At 42.8% G+C, this 15,768-nt stretch overlaps 1 protein-coding gene across 1 annotated transcript; it reads right to left on the bottom strand.

Annotated features, from left to right (window-relative positions):
- Nucleotides 1–4,741: 4,741 nt before the first annotated feature.
- On the bottom strand, nucleotides 4,742–13,430 carry gcgra (glucagon receptor a). The gene is made up of 13 exons (XM_069674538.1): nucleotides 13,377–13,430; nucleotides 12,833–12,929; nucleotides 11,622–11,729; nucleotides 11,420–11,514; nucleotides 11,225–11,319; nucleotides 9,968–10,157; nucleotides 8,484–8,643; nucleotides 8,258–8,318; nucleotides 7,638–7,707; nucleotides 5,972–6,060; nucleotides 5,723–5,867; nucleotides 5,227–5,268; nucleotides 4,742–5,131 (listed from the first exon to the last, which is right to left on the bottom strand). Exons 1-13 carry the CDS (start codon nucleotides 13,428–13,430, stop codon nucleotides 4,775–4,777), a joined length of 1,563 nt encoding a protein of 520 aa, XP_069530639.1. The 3' UTR covers nucleotides 4,742–4,774.
- Between the last annotated feature and the right edge of the window lie 2,338 nt (nucleotides 13,431–15,768).

The following is a 15,768-nucleotide window of genomic DNA, read 5'->3' as shown; positions in this document are numbered from 1 at the left end:
CACATGGCACTTCGTTCATTCATTTGGGAGTCAAATGATTCAAAATTTGCCTATGTAAAAATTCCTTTTTGGACATGTTACTGTTGTTAGTTCTGGGAAAATATTTATATACTTTTATAATGCTTTATTTTGGAATGATTATGCATCACAAAAAGTATTTTGGGTCAGTGGGCATGGTGCTGCATTCAGTTTTACACGAGAAAAGTGACAGAAAACATTGTGTAAAAAAGTCTTTTAAAAATAGCAATAGAAAGAAGTTAAAACTAGGCCTGAAAAAGATGAGAAAACTGTAATTACGTTGCAATTGCAGCATTGCAATGACAACATGAAGTGGCTCAGTGGTAGAGTCGGTCATCTCTCAATCAGAGGTTTGGGGGTTTGATCCCTGACTGCGACAGTCACGAGTCCTTGGGCAAGACACTGAACCCCAAATTGCTCTCGAAGGTCTCGCCTTCAATGTGTGAATGGGCATAGTTCCTGATTGGAGATTGGCACTAAGACCTTTGCCATCAGTGTGTGAATGTGTGTGTAAAAGGGTGAATGTGACATGTTATGTAGTGTCAAAGTGCTTTGAGGGGTCGGAAGACTAAGTGCCATAAGCCCATTTAACCATTTAGAATGGTGTGAAAGTATGACCAAGGGCTCCATCCAATAGGTAAAAATAGATAGATAAATTCAGACTTTTGCAAAGTGTTTATTGCAAACACTCATATGATGCTCAGGATGATATTGTGATTCATTCCTGGCTCATTTCTTACCTATGCCAAGCTGTTCAGTCGTGGCATAAAGTGAGTATAAATAAGGGTTTAGGGAAACAGAAATAGTCTGACACAGCCCTCAGTAATAACGACTTCACAAAAGGTGTTGGGGGAGGGGGTTTTGGAAGTCATTCAAACATCCGAGGGCCAATCCCAATCTCCACACTTACGGAATCACTTTGAGGCGCGTTCCCTGTAAGTGTATGAGTGCTCAGTGCTTCAACGCCAAATTAAAGACTTTCCGTCAGTCCGCATATCTGCAGATTTTCCAGTGGGACGTATACAAACGTGATTGTCCCTCACGAAATGTAAACAAATGTTTGTTAACTGAAGTAGTATTCAATAAAGTTTGAACAAATGTAAACAATGTGAGCGTGGACGGGGATGGAATCCGCAAATACGTTTATCTGTAAGTGACAACAATTACATATTTGCAAATGATGAACATTAAGGCCTTTTGATAGTTTGTTAAATAAAGCTTATCTTATCTTAAAATACGTAAACACTGTAAGGCACACAAATACATGCTGGAGGTCGGCTTTTTTTCCTGGCCCATCTGTATTCCAGGCAACGTGTGATGCCATGATAGTGTGTCCCATTCCTCATTTTTATGCAGTTCTCAAACCCTCACAGACTCACGCACTGCACGCCTGATGCCATTAAAGTCTGTGAGTGTTCAGTGCTTTGGCTTTAGGGTGGAGATTGGGATTGGGCCCGACAAGCAATTTTGATGGAGAATACGTGCATCTTAGGGATAGTTTGAATTTGAAACAACAACAGGCACATTGCAGAGGAAGTCCATCTGCACATGCTCTCTGATTTTAACATTATGAATGTTCCCCAATACACAGACACAACAAGTTAAAGTCCTGTTTCACTTACATAGTAATTTATTCTTTCACCATTTGGACAATAAGCAGACACAATATATGATGAACTGGTTACACCTGAACATAGGCCTTATTTACTGATGTTCTCACAGTAAATAAACTGTACATAATTACTTTGAAGAGAAAATAAAAAGGAACAAACTGTTTTGGGCCTCTTAAAGAATACATTCAGACAGAACCGCTTTGGTCCAGAAAGGGGAGTGACCCACGCTGCTGGCTTCAAAAACAAACATGGTTATGATCACAGCTTAAAATACATGTATTATTTTAAAACAAAATTAGCAATATACTTTAACCACTTACTCTACTGAATACCATTTTACTCAACAACATTCCTTTGTTAGTGTGTCAGTGTCTAACATTTCTCTTGCTTTGCAGAGCAAGAAAAACACTGCAAATTCACCTCCGGACAACAGCAGCAGCGGCAGTGTGCGTCACGCTCCCAGCTCAATTCAGAGCCTTCCATATCTACCTACAAAATAGCCCCAGCCTGCAATTTCTTCTTCGCCGACTCCACACCAGCATGGCAAAGTGTAAATACTCAGAGCTATTATCTGAATGGAAAGCATGTCCCTGTTGTGCTCTAATTTAGCGCTGCACTATAAAGTGACACTGGAATCACACAGAAAGCAGCTCCCATTATTCACCACAGAGCTGCGTCTTCCTTGTGCCTTACATAGGCATGACTTCTAGGAATGTCATGCGGCGCAGATACTGCAGAGGGACTGACTCGTGACGACCTCTGACCTCTGTGCTCCGTGTGAAGCCTGCTTTATATCCAACCATCTGGCTGCAGCAATCGATTCATCCCGCTGTAACACATCCACATATTTGGAATACTGAGAATACACACATTCATACCCACTTGAAAATATACGTAGATATGCCATGAAATATAATGACAGCAATCATATAAATCACCTGTATAAACCAGTATATACACAGACACAGGATTTACCAATTATAAATTAACATTGTGCAAACAGTCATACATACACAGTCAAGTTGATATAGTTCTGGCAGAATATTAGCAACTCAAAGATGAATGAATGCTCCGCAGGAGGCTGCCAAGCAAATGTACCAATACTACCTCATCTTTCACTGTCACTCGAATCCTTACGAGAGAGGTTTTGTTCTACTTTAAGGAGGCAGAGTTTTGTTCTAAGTCCCCACTACAGCCTCTCAGATACAGGATAAAGCTGAATAATACACATTGTCTTTAGAGTAACACGCAGCCTCTCTGGCTATTTGGTTCTTGCACAGTGGAGGTACTCATGTGATGGCGCTGCACTGCATGAATCCTCCGCAAATGATTCACATAACTAATAAGTTCATCTCTGCGCAGTCTGCATGCATGACAGCCTATATTTTACATTATAAAAACACTCTCGCTCCAGAGACGGCATGTTATTTTGAATCACAGTGTTGGATTCATGCATTATGAATGCGTGGCTTTACATTTCCTGTGTATATGCTGTGTATTTTTATCCTTGTTTTGAGTGCCAGGTTTCCTTTATCAGCTAAATCTCATTGGTTGAGTGCACTGTGCACCGTTGAAGTTCACACATTAAGCCAAGGCGTGCGAGTCAGGCGACATCTTGTTGGCAGGGGGATGAAAAACATATTTAATGGCACAGAATTGCAACTATTCACCTTGAAAACACATCTGGCACGTTTAACTGGATATAAAAAAAGATTTATTTCTATTTTAAAACACCTCCTGTCACTAAGTCAAGTGCCGATTACTTTAGCTTATTCATAATTCATCTCTAATTATCTGTTGACCTCTTTTAAATGCCTATACGCCACATAGACTGTATATAAGATGGACGACATGGAGCCAAAACATTTCAAGCGCCCCCTGCTGACTGGCTGCAGTATAGGTCATAAAGCCCGCCTCCTCCATGTTATCAGATGGGACATGATTCAAACTATAAAATCAAAATGGCAAATACATTTTTCTAAAACATGGCTTCTGTCATTATAGTTAGTTCTTATCATGCTGATTTACGTCATTAATAATTATTTGATGCTGTCAAAAGGATGATTGACAGCTCTGTTGACAAATACGGCTCCTGCAGCCGATCTGTTCCGGATTAGCAGAGTAGAGGATGATCGGCGAGAGGAAACGTAACTAAAACTACAGTCATTGAAGTTCCCATATCTGTTAACGTTAGCTTCACACCAACACAAGAAGCTGTTCTGCTGTTAAGTACGCCGACGTGTGGGATCTTTGCTGTTTTTTTCGGTAATTCAAGTGTGTTTTGGTTAGCGGAAGTGGCTACAGCGGCTGCGCAACTCCAAATGACGTCACCATCGTAAGATCACGGGGGCTATTTTGGCATCACTTTCGTACAATCAGAGCAGATGGAGACGCGTCGCTCATCTATATATACAGTCATTGGTAGGCCAGGAATGTCCTGATGAGAGCAGCTGCCGATTTCCAATGAGCCCTGGATGAGTTCAACAACACTGAGGTCACCTTACTGTACGAGGTAACAGAATGTTTCTTTTTTTATACACATTTTCAACAGTATTAAACAAAAAAGCAACAGCTATCAGAGCACACTGATAAAAACTTCTCCTACCATGTTGTTTAGTTTCACTTGTTTGGTCTTTTTTTTTGTGTGTACAGTTCAATGTCCTATTTGCCTTTAACCTCCAGTACCACAGAACACACATTTGATACACAGCACAAATTAAAGCAGAGGCTCAAGCAAGGACCCTGTGTCTTTTTTTTGTCTTCTTTTGTTTCCTTTAATGCTGTTTGAGGTTTCAGGGTTTTTTCTTATTATTTAACATGTCTTGACCCTCGCGTTGATGTTGTTGCATTGTCCAACATGCAGCAGGTTCTTTCCCCCGTCTGACAAACATCTACAGAAATCCATTCACAAGGCTCACAGCACATGAGACACCTCAGCGTGGGTGTCAGCTGTATCATTCTCCGTGTTCAGGCTGCAGAGGGGGCTGAGTGTCTGTCTCCCAGTGGCACTGATTTCTGGGCAAAGGCTGCTCTGACAGATGACTCTATCAGCTCTTCACAGCCACCCAGGGCAGTATGTCAGAGCCAGATGAGAGCGCAAGGCCCTCCAACTTTCTTCGCCGAGTTCTCATTCTCTGCACGTTTCACAAGTCGCTCTCCACATTCTCTCTCTGAACCTCGTAGCCCTCCACCTTGTCTGTGAGGCTGATGTCCTCCTCTAGGGTGCAGTTGCTGATGGTTCCCTCACTCCCGCACTGGCCTTCCCCCTTACTGTTCACCATACCGTTGTGGCATCCGGACACGAGCATGAGCGTCTCCTCCGGGCTGCAGACCGGGGCAGAGCTCTTGGCGATGTCTGGGAGATGAGGCAGTCGAGAGACGTGGTTCAAAAGACTTCCCGTCTTGGTGTTGGGTGTATTGCTGTAGGTGTGGCGGTATTCCTCCTCGATATTCCTCCCTAGCTTCCAGCGCTTCCACTTCTTCAGGATTTCGGATTGCACCTGAGGAGAGGGCGGAGACAAATGCACGAAATGTGATGACAGGAAGAAACTCGGGGGTTGACAAATGTGGTTGTCTTGCAAACAAGTAGACTCACTTCTTTATTGACAAAGCAGTACAAGATGGCCACCAAAAGACCCTGTGGAGAAAACCAACAGTCAGCCCTCTACATTAACTCAATGCAGCTCCGATATTCACACAAATGCAACGTCTAAAGCCAAGTAAAAGCCTTGTGTCTGCACTTCTGTCATCTCTCTCTCTCTCTCTGGGGTTCTTAGTTTCCTCCTCTCTCTGTCGTTTTCCTCCCCTGTTGTTTAGCTGTAATCCTGACACACGTTATCTGTGTCCCCGTAGCTAAAAGGTCACTGTCATTATGTCACAGTGTGACACAGCCAGTTAGCAGCACAAACAGCGTGTTATGTTAATGTAAACCCTCCTGACACATTAATTAATACAGCACTTATCAGTTGTCTGCATGAAGGGAAAGTCCTTCTTTTAGCATTTAACTTCAGTTATATAACCTTCTGCTGTACATGTTCAATTAGTTTATCATTTATAAATTCAGTGTTGGTTCATCTCTCAACTGATACAACCTGGAAGGAGGAGAAGAAGAGGTCAGTGAAGAGCTTGGTGAGACGCAGACTGATGGTCGCCTTCGTGGACTCGTCTGTCACAAAGATGAAGACCACCTGATGGATACCCAGCAGAGGGATCAGGGTTAAGGTCGACTTAGCCAACCTGAGACAGACGGGATAAGAGACGAAGAGATTAAAACACAGAATAAAGAGAGAGAATAATGTAATAATGTAAAGAGGAAAAACTGCTCGGAGGTTTGGACTCACCTAAATTTGTAATCGGTGTATCTCATTTGATGCGCTCGAAGTTTTGACACAAGAATTTCGATGATATGGATGAAGATGAGGAAGTTGATCTGTGAAAGACAAAGCATACATTCGTACTTACTAAAATGGGACAAATGTAAGATAAATACCTAAAAACTTTTGGAATAAATCTAAGTGTGAAGATTAATACCAACAGAATGGAGAACAGAACACAAAATGTTAGGGTGAAATGACCCCTTAACTTTACTATGCACACACCAGGGAACACATATCACCATCACAGCAGATGGCATTTCAAGAAACAGTGGGTGTTCCTCTGATGAAAATCCTTCATGATGTGACATTTTATCGTTAGCGGTAATTTACGGGAGCTGTTCCCAATTTGTACACAAAGTTATTAGCCAGGCATTTTATGATCTTTCAGAATGAGGAATGAGCAAAAGTTGTAAGCCAAGGAAGAGGCTAAAAAAGAACCAACTATGAGAATCTTCAACTTCTCGTAGCCATGTCCATAATAAACAACATATTGTTGGGACTAAACAGAAAAATAATATATATATAACATATAAAGTACAACTGCAAGGTTGCTTAAACCTAGATTTAACCTCTGTAATCTTCATCACCATCAACTACTCCGTATACACACACTGCAACATGTACCTATATACATCTATGTGTGTGTTATTCTCAAAAGCAAAATACTAAATACTAAAGGGCATTCACACACACATACATGTAAGAGTGTCTACAACTGAGTGTAGTTTTCTACTCTGATGTGCGGCCTGACCACGGCAGGATCAGGATAAAGAAGGAAATGTGGAAATGGGAACCAGCCGCCCCGTCCCTACAACAACTCAAACACAGGAATTCCTGTGAGATACAGGCCACTTAGCAGCACGATTAATGCATGGAAAAAGCCGGGATGTCTGTGTAACTGGCCTGACATAAGAGCCATGACAAATTGCACTTATATAAAAGCACAGAGCTGACCTTTCAGGACATACCTACAATAAGAGGGCTGGTCCCAGCATGGACAGGGTTTAAGCTTAACCTTGAAGTGGGTAACAGTGCAAAAAGAAGAACATATTTCTTTAATCTGAAAAACCTTTGACTCTTAAGATGCTTCCCTCGTGTTAGGCCAGAAGCACAGGCAGCCTTTTATACCTCATAAATAAATGAGGTGTGTTAAATATTTTAGAATCAATGAAAGGGAAAAGAAAGTTTTAAAAAAGGCTCCAGTTCTGGAGGAACATGCAGGATTTTGTACGCCAATGTATTCTAAATTACGAACACTTGTAAATAACTTATATGGCACATGATGAGGGTCATGTTGTCAGGGTCAGCCAGTCAAGTTACAGTTTTCATCCATCAGTGTTACACAAAGAATGACTGTGGCCGGGACAGGGCAGGGGGGATTTGTATATTGATCATTTTTAAAGGAAGACCTTACACTAAAAAACAAAACAACAGCATAAGCAGGCCTAAATTAAAAAGGAGAGGTTGCAACACAATCATTCAGAGGAGGGACGTTACACCAGCCAGTCCTGAGTTATCACATTCACGCGAATGGGTTGTACGGACAACCCAAAACACATAAATCCTCAGGCCACGGCAGTAAAAAAGCAACAAAGCAGCAATAAAGCGAGAGAGAGGAAGGAGAAATTACCACAACTGCGAGTAATATCGGGGAACGGATGATCCACCAGTAATTCATGTTTATATTTTGCTCCCAGCACCTGAAGAAGAAGAACATTAGAGGGAAAGTCAGTGAGGAGCAATGCGATAAAGGAAACACGCTTACATGCTTCAAATCAAGACTCACTCTGTAACACAGTTACATCGTTATAAACTCCTGCAAAGGGAGAATACTTCCTCTTCCTGGCCAATGAAATGTGACAGAGTGACAGACAAACTGTTCCATCACACTTCACCTTGAATTTTATGCAGCAACACAATGTGTCAGCAGTTTAGAGAGTCTGGCTCTGAAAAGCCCTTTCCTCCCCATTTGCTGCTTTAGTGTGAACACTTAAGGAAGGTGCCAAGTACCAACATGAAATATTAAAAATGTTCTACACATAACTGCAATCCTCACATGGTTTCCATATTTGTCATCTTGTGAAAAGTAGTCTTGGTGTAGTAACCATGAGCTGCTGTGTGTCAACATTCACACTCAGGAGAAAGACAATAGGCCAACAAGACAGATGAGCTAAAAATGTTGGTCAAAGGCTACAGAGACAGGAGTGGAAGGAAGTACAGATAGAGAGCAAGTGTGTTGTGAAGACTTACTCTTGATTTTCATAGAGGTATTTAGCTACAACCCACGGCACAAGGAATATTAACGGGGCACCTGTAAAAAGATGAAAGCCGTCTAAATGCAAAGCAGTCATTTTTACACCAGCGTAATAACCTTTTACCTTTATCAGCTCTGACTTAATTTCCTTTCAGGCTAAATGTATCATACACCACATAATTACCACACACGCACACACACACACAGAAATACCCAGCTCACCCCAGCCGATGCACAGGTAGATTTTGAAGTAGTTCCTCTCTGTAAACACGGTGATGACCAGCAGGTTGTGCAGGTAGATACCTTCCACCAGCAGCCAATAGCTGTTGGCCATGATGCTGTACTGCATCATCACCACGGCAATCCGGCAGCTGATCGTTGTCTGCAAAGACAGGAGCGAGAAGTAGTTAAACAATCAAGCTGTCTGATGTTAAACATTATTTAGGTATGAGTGATCAGTGCTGCAGCAGATGGGAACATCATATTCAGGCATTATGGCTGCAGCCATTAGAGTGGCAACTTTAACCTCGGTCTCAGCCAGCTGTGAAGCAAACACACAAACACAAGAATTCTACACATGAACCCACATGTATGACCCTCACCCCTTTTACAGATAATAAGCTGCTACAATTATTATATAATTATTATTTTCTTTGCATACATGCATCTGAACTTTACATTCGTATAGCTGTACTGTACAAATACTTTTAATAGCAGCACATATTTTGGACATATTTTTGTAACATGGTAGACCTTATAAAGTTTTGTTTTAATATTTTATCATGCATACTATCTATAGGGTATCCAAACATAATGGCCACATCAAATAAGAATGTTAGCAAGGACTTGGATACCAACCATAGTCAAGTTGCAGATAAAGAAAATATAGAACATTTTCCCTTATTAATGACAGTAATTTGCGGGAATGCGCAACTGTTTCACAGTCTCAAGATTCCATGGGCCTCTATAGAAATTATTGTAGATGGAAGAGAGGTTAAATGTTATATATAAGCTTTAAAAATGGTTAATTCTCCCCAGGAAAAAAAGGGTCACCCTCTTGCTCAATATGGGTTGGTACGACTATTTCCATCCTTACATCCATCCATTTTCTATACCGCTTATCCTGTTCAGGGTCACAAGGGGGCTGGAGCCTATCCCAGCTGTCATTGGGCGAGAGGCGAGGTACACCCTGGACTAGTCGCTATCACTATCACAGGGCTGACACATAGAGACAGACAAACTTCCACACTCACACCCACATCTACGGGCAATTTAGAGTCACCGATTAACCTGGGGAGGAAGCCGGAGTACCAGGAGGGGACCCACGCACGCACAGGGACAACATGCAAACTCGGCACAGAAACGCCCACTTCGTCCAAACCGGGGTTTGAACTAAGAACCGTCTAGGTGTGAGGCAACAGCGCTAATCACAGCATCACCGTGCAGCCCTATTTCCATCCTTAAACACTTAAAAAACATTATTTTAGAAAAAGTAATGTAATATAAAGATATATTATGCAACCCTTTTGAGACCGAGGAATCAAATTTCTTGGTAATAGCATGTTATTTGGACACTCCCCAAATGCACTTGCACCATTCCCTTCAGACCATGCACTATATCTCATTTTAACAGGGCCCCCATAATTTATGTGTTGTAGTTTAATGCTCACTATAAAACATTGCCTTGTTGTCAGACCATTACTGACCTCATTGTTGAACAGCAGCTCCACTGGAGGCATAGACGCCTGGGGGAATCCCTGCTCCTGCTCTCTGCTGAGGTCATGGGATGTGATGTTGGCCTCCAACAGAGCGTCTTTGATGAGGATAGACAGAGCTCGCAGGATGAAGGAGGCAAACAGATTCATGTGTATGTTGTTCCTCATGCAGTGCAGTTTCCTGATGAATGAGAGGCAACAATTGTCACAGTGATTATTCACAGACAACCTGCAGCTGCAATACAACGCTCTGCTCAAAGCAAGTGTTTGACATGTTGTGAAATAAGGTTGTTCACTTTCCTACAGTAAGTTAGTGGAGGAGATTAATACCTCTTTCATACACCAGCACCTCTAAAGCTGGTTAATTAAAGTGTTATATGTTCCAGCCATACAAATGTCAAAGTGTCACTGGGCTATTTAACGGGGGTGGGTTTTGTTCGGGACAATTTCTTGGCTGGGGACAGTTGACAGGCAATTAGTGGAGAGTCCAGGAAGTTACTGCTGAGTGAAATGACACACAGTGATATGTAAAAAAGTGACCTTTAGAGTTGCTCGTTGGTGGATATTGTTAGATTTTGATAGAGCCAGATTAGCTGTTTCCCCCTACTTACAGCCATTTTGCCAAGCTAAGAAGAAGCTAAACTAAGCTAACCGCTTTCTTCCTGTAGCTCCATACTACATGGACAGATATGAGAATTGTATCAATTTTCTAATCTTATTCTTGACCAAAAGCCAAAACAGTTAAAGAGGGGGTATTATGCTGTATCACATTTTAAGAGATATATATAATGTTGGATGTCCAGACTAAACGTGGGTGAAGCTTCAAATCTGTAGGTAAAAGTATGTTGGAGTAATCCCCAGGCTTCTCCGCTCAGTCTGCAGGCTGCTGTGAACGCCAGGTTTCACACAGTTTTTTCTGCACGCTGCACTTTGTGACATCACAAAGTGCAGCCTCAGCAGGCTTTTGAGAACTGGCCAATCAGAAGAAAGTGGGCTTGAAGGGGCGGGGTTTCTTAAAGGGACAGAGGTGACTGAGTCATTTCAGACAGAGGCTGTATGAGGTCCTGCACAGAGCAGCAGTGTAAATTATGCTAAGCTACTCCACAGGTATCATAGAGTGAAATCTGTAAATATTCACATACACTTTAAAATGACCCCTTCCTGCTGTGTTTGATGTAGATTCTACTGATGCGCTCAGCTGGAATTGTTTCCTTTTAAGTCGCTTAATTAATCAAAAATCGTGATTACCTGAAGAATATGAGGATGCCAAGCGCCAACACCAAAGCCACCAGTGATAAGGAATAGCCCACTGTGTACATGATACGAATATGGCCATAGTACTGCTGCAAATGAAAACACACACAAACACATTCTTGTTTGTTTTTGTTAAATATGTCGACTGCCTTAAAGAAAGAGTAAAAGAGAAGAGGAGACATTTCTTACCTGACTTGGATCATTAGAGTCACACTCACTGGTGTTCTTCGTCATCACCCACTGGCCGCTTGCATCACATTCTTGATACACCATGCCATGCTTAACTACACAAATAAACATAACAGGTATCACTGACAGCTGTCCTTCTCTGCAGGATATTTAAACTGTGCATGAACACAACTTCCACTCTACTAAACCACACATGTATTACCTTTATGGTGCCACGGCAGATACCAGGGGCACGACACACTGATGGTGGTGTTGGGGAGTCCATCAGGCCAACACGCGTAATTATCAAAAGTCCTGTTGCATACAAGACCTGAGGATATACAACATGAAATATGGGTGACATAGACCCTACAGAGCTACAGTATCATGTCTTTGAAGTGATGGCTGTTGGTGGCCATTATGTCATCTGTACACATCATGGACTTTCATCCTGACTTCAAAGTAAAGTCCTACATTGATGACCTTCTGCTCATGTCAAACCTTTTATCTTTCCCACAGAGGATGTACACAGTGATGGTTGATGGTATAGGTGAATGTTCAGGCGTATAAAGTGGTCTGTCCCATCACCTCTACGCCTGCTAATTTGCTCTTACGCTCAGGAAATGGCATGAGGGCTGCAGAGTGGTGTGATTTGTGAGCAGTGTGGGAAGCAGCCTTTTTTTTTATAAGTCGGAGCATCGGACTGTAATTCACAAGCAGGAAGACGGTAATGCAACTGAAGAGCCGCATTTGCCATGTAGTTAAACACTCTGTCAGTGGAGAAAACTGGAGCCAGTTCTTTCTCCGTGTGAGCAAAAGCAGAGTGTGTGGTGCAGCAAATCGGAAACTGGGAAGCTGCAAGCTGAGGGATTATACAGTGGTTTGAGCAGAGGGAAAATGCTGCCACTTCAGAGTGTGATTTATAGCATCTCTTAGTGCATTGTTTTAGTTTACAGCCTGTAACTTTACTGATGTGGCTTACTCTCCGTGCTCTCATAGCCGCTTGTTGCAAGCAGCTGGCAGCTGTTGTTAATCTCTGATAAACCCAATGTATGAAAAATGTCCAGCATTTAACATACAGACAAATTTAGCAACACGCTGGTGAACATATCGAGCTGGTGAATATATCGCAGCATTGAGCAGCTAAAGAGCTAGGCTTATCTTCCAGGAGGTGGTGGAGACCAAAACAGAGGTAAAAGGAAAGCAAACAATTTCAATCATCAGGCCACTGGAAACATGCCTTAAAATGAATGCGTAGCCTGTTAGCAACACTGTATCTGCTTGATGTGTAAACAGGAGTTGTACGCTAGCAAAGTTCACCTTATCAACAATACACCAGCGTAGTGTTAACACTTTTTGGCTGCTGCCCCAAGTGGCAAAAAAAGGTATTGCAGACTTAAACATTGAAATAAAGTAACATTGTGTTCAGCTCACCGGTGGTCGGTGGGTCTCGGCTGTTGTTGCGATCGCACTCCTCCATGTACAGTGTCCAACTCTCCTTTAGCTTATCCAGAGTGGCAGTAGGAGACACCTAAGGACATTGTCGAGCAATTAAAAGGAACATGCAACGAAAAGTCACACAAGGAAGGTCTGTTATTCGTGTAGTGTAAGCAGGTGTGCAGGAAAGATGTTAAGAACCCTGAAGACAAACAGCATTAACACATTTATCCCGAGCTGTAAACAACCCGTCCTCAAGATGGGGATATAATCCATTAAGATAATGAGTTTTCCACTCTAATGTGTTGTCTTGCTACTGTAACAACACTCATGTCGTTAAAAAATGGGACAGTTTGGTTAGGCTTAAACACAATGACTCTCTGGCTTGTTTCAGAAGGCAACAGAGCTAAAGACACCCACCCCCTCACTGCCAGGCCAGAGACACACACTTGCATAGTGGCTGTTTACCTCTGGGAGAAAGTGTGTACATGTACATATGCATACTTGCTTAAGTGTGTGTTTGCATGCTCTCTGGACCCACCTGGATGCTGCAGGAGAAAATAAGTATTGCCAAAAGGAAGAACAGCCGTGACATCCCTTATTCCTGCTGTTGGTGCTGGGAGCGGATACTGCAGGACGGGGAAGGGTTTTCACCTCATAAGGGGGGCTTATCTACGCTCGCCACACTGCCTGGATGACACAGAGACACACAATCGATCAAAGCTCAGCGCAAACACTACTCGCTACCTTGGCTCAACTTGGCCGTGTGAAACAAAGGGGATCAAAACAGGAAAAAGGCTGGGTTATATCTACCGCACGACAATTACACCGAGATATAAAGGCATGCAGAAGACGTACAAGTGAATGGAGAGAATATGTGAGTGTATCTTGTATCCTAAACAGACCTAGTTCATGAAAGGAAATCCATTGGGAGCCTGACCAATCCTATTTCCACTCATCTAGAGCAAACATAGCCACAGTGAGCTGAATGATGCAGCTGTATCCAACACTAGACTGTCCAGGACATCAAAAAAAGGGAACCAAAAAACCTCCAGGAAAAGCTCTTTGTCCCATCTGTGAGACACCTGCGGCTCGGCACAGCTGCGCCCACTCGGTAACTCACAGTTGGCCGCCGTCCACCTTCGTCTTCTCCGTCAGTATTTGACTGAGTGTGTCAGCATGTGCCAGAGGTTACTCACCTGTGTGTCGACGGACGCCACAAACTCCCACCCGAGAGATTAGGATGAAGCCGGAGAACGGAACGAAATCTGAAACGTTTCTGCAAAAAACACCTTGACCATGGAAACATTTTTGGCTAAAACGTTTCAAATTCCATTCTGTTCCAGTCTCGTGTTGGGGGAGGAGGTCGAGCTCATGTTGATGTGTTTGGATTTTCTTTCGTTTACTCTGGCTAAGATATTTGTTCCAGAGAAAGGAGCACAATGTGTCGTGACTGATGTGTGGTGTTTAATGTGCTCAAGAAAGCCGGCATTCAGATTAAAGAGCCTTGGCTTTGATTGAACATGTCAACAAGCTTCTTTAGTCTGGGTTTTACGAGCCACCATTAGTCCCAACATAAAGGGCCACCCGATATATCATGAAGCAGGATTCCAGATAATATCTAAAGCAAAGAGCCGTATTTTCTAAATGGCCTGTTCAGTGTAATGACCACAGGATGCAGTGAGCATTAGCTATAGTCCAGATTGACTGATTGCCCCGGGCGCGTGAGGGATCAAAGCTTCTCTTGTCTGGTCTGACATCGGGTCAGGACTGGTGCACTGAGATCACAGCGCTGACTCTTTTCCCCTTAACACCATCAGACATGGTGAAGTCACAAACCTGTTAACAGAAGCATTAGCGGCTTAAAACTAGGAATCTTATCTGGTATGTCTTTCCCAGAGGTTGGCTATGATTCAAAAACTCCAAGCTCAGGCACGGCTTATTACAACATTGAATGCATCTGCTTCATGTTAAACTGATGCTTAAAGGGATAGTTCAGATATTTGGACACCAAGTTGTATGGAATACAAAGTACAAAGTAGTAAAGCTATTAGCTTACTCACAGAGTAGTTGGAGTTCTGGCTGACTCCGAATGTAGAATAAGTAGTAGTTTCATGAAGGCAATGGTGATCAGTTCCAAGACAAAATCATCATCCCAGGATTTCATATACTGCACATTTTTTTGGTACTATTTTCTCTCTTAAACAATCCAATATCACTACGCCAGCGGCAGGCCGGTTTCTCACGCGGCGTAATCAGCTGTTTGTAAGAGAGAACGCTGGAATTAGTAACTTGGGAGACGACTATGTTGTCACTGAGGAAATACAGGTAGAAGCAGATTCACTGGCTTCCTATGAGCCTGGATATACTGATGCTGAGCTTCGTCAGATCAACATAGAACAGGCGGAGAGAGAAAGGAGAGAGAGAATCAAGCAAAGGAAGGGCCTGCCGCTGCTTGAAGACTGCACCAAAACTGGTGGTGCACTTGTGGGAAGTGCCAAGCCAATGCCCACAGAGTTGGAGAGCTACTGCTGTCAGGAATGGGAGCTGGTCATGCCGAAGTTGCAAGATCTCTCAATCTCAGAGGTTACTTCAACCGTGACACAAATCAGTCAGAATCAACATGAATCAGCAACTAGGTCTGCTTACCTGAGAAACCGGACTGCCGCAGCCGTAGTGATACTGGATTGTTCAAGGGAGAAAATAGGGCCAAAGGATGATGATTTTGCTTGAAATGGATCACTATTGCCTGCGTGTTGTTTTTGTAGGGTAAAACTTTTTGGTTTCATGACCCTGGCATCTCACCGGAACTACTTTCTACACTCAGAACCGGCCAGAACTCCAACCACGGGACTTGTGAGTAAGCTAATAGCTTTGCATCCACAAAACTACATAACAGCTCTATTATACCAAACAACTGTAGCGGAAATGTG

Source organism: Semicossyphus pulcher, unplaced genomic scaffold, assembly GCF_022749685.1.
Source record: "Semicossyphus pulcher isolate SPU_LCO1_2020_fin unplaced genomic scaffold, fSemPul1.0.p SCAF_23, whole genome shotgun sequence".
NCBI classification, from domain to species: Eukaryota; Metazoa; Chordata; class Actinopteri; order Labriformes; family Labridae; genus Semicossyphus; species Semicossyphus pulcher.
Note: the sequence above shows the minus strand (reverse complement) of the source record. Positions and strands in the feature narration are given on the sequence as shown.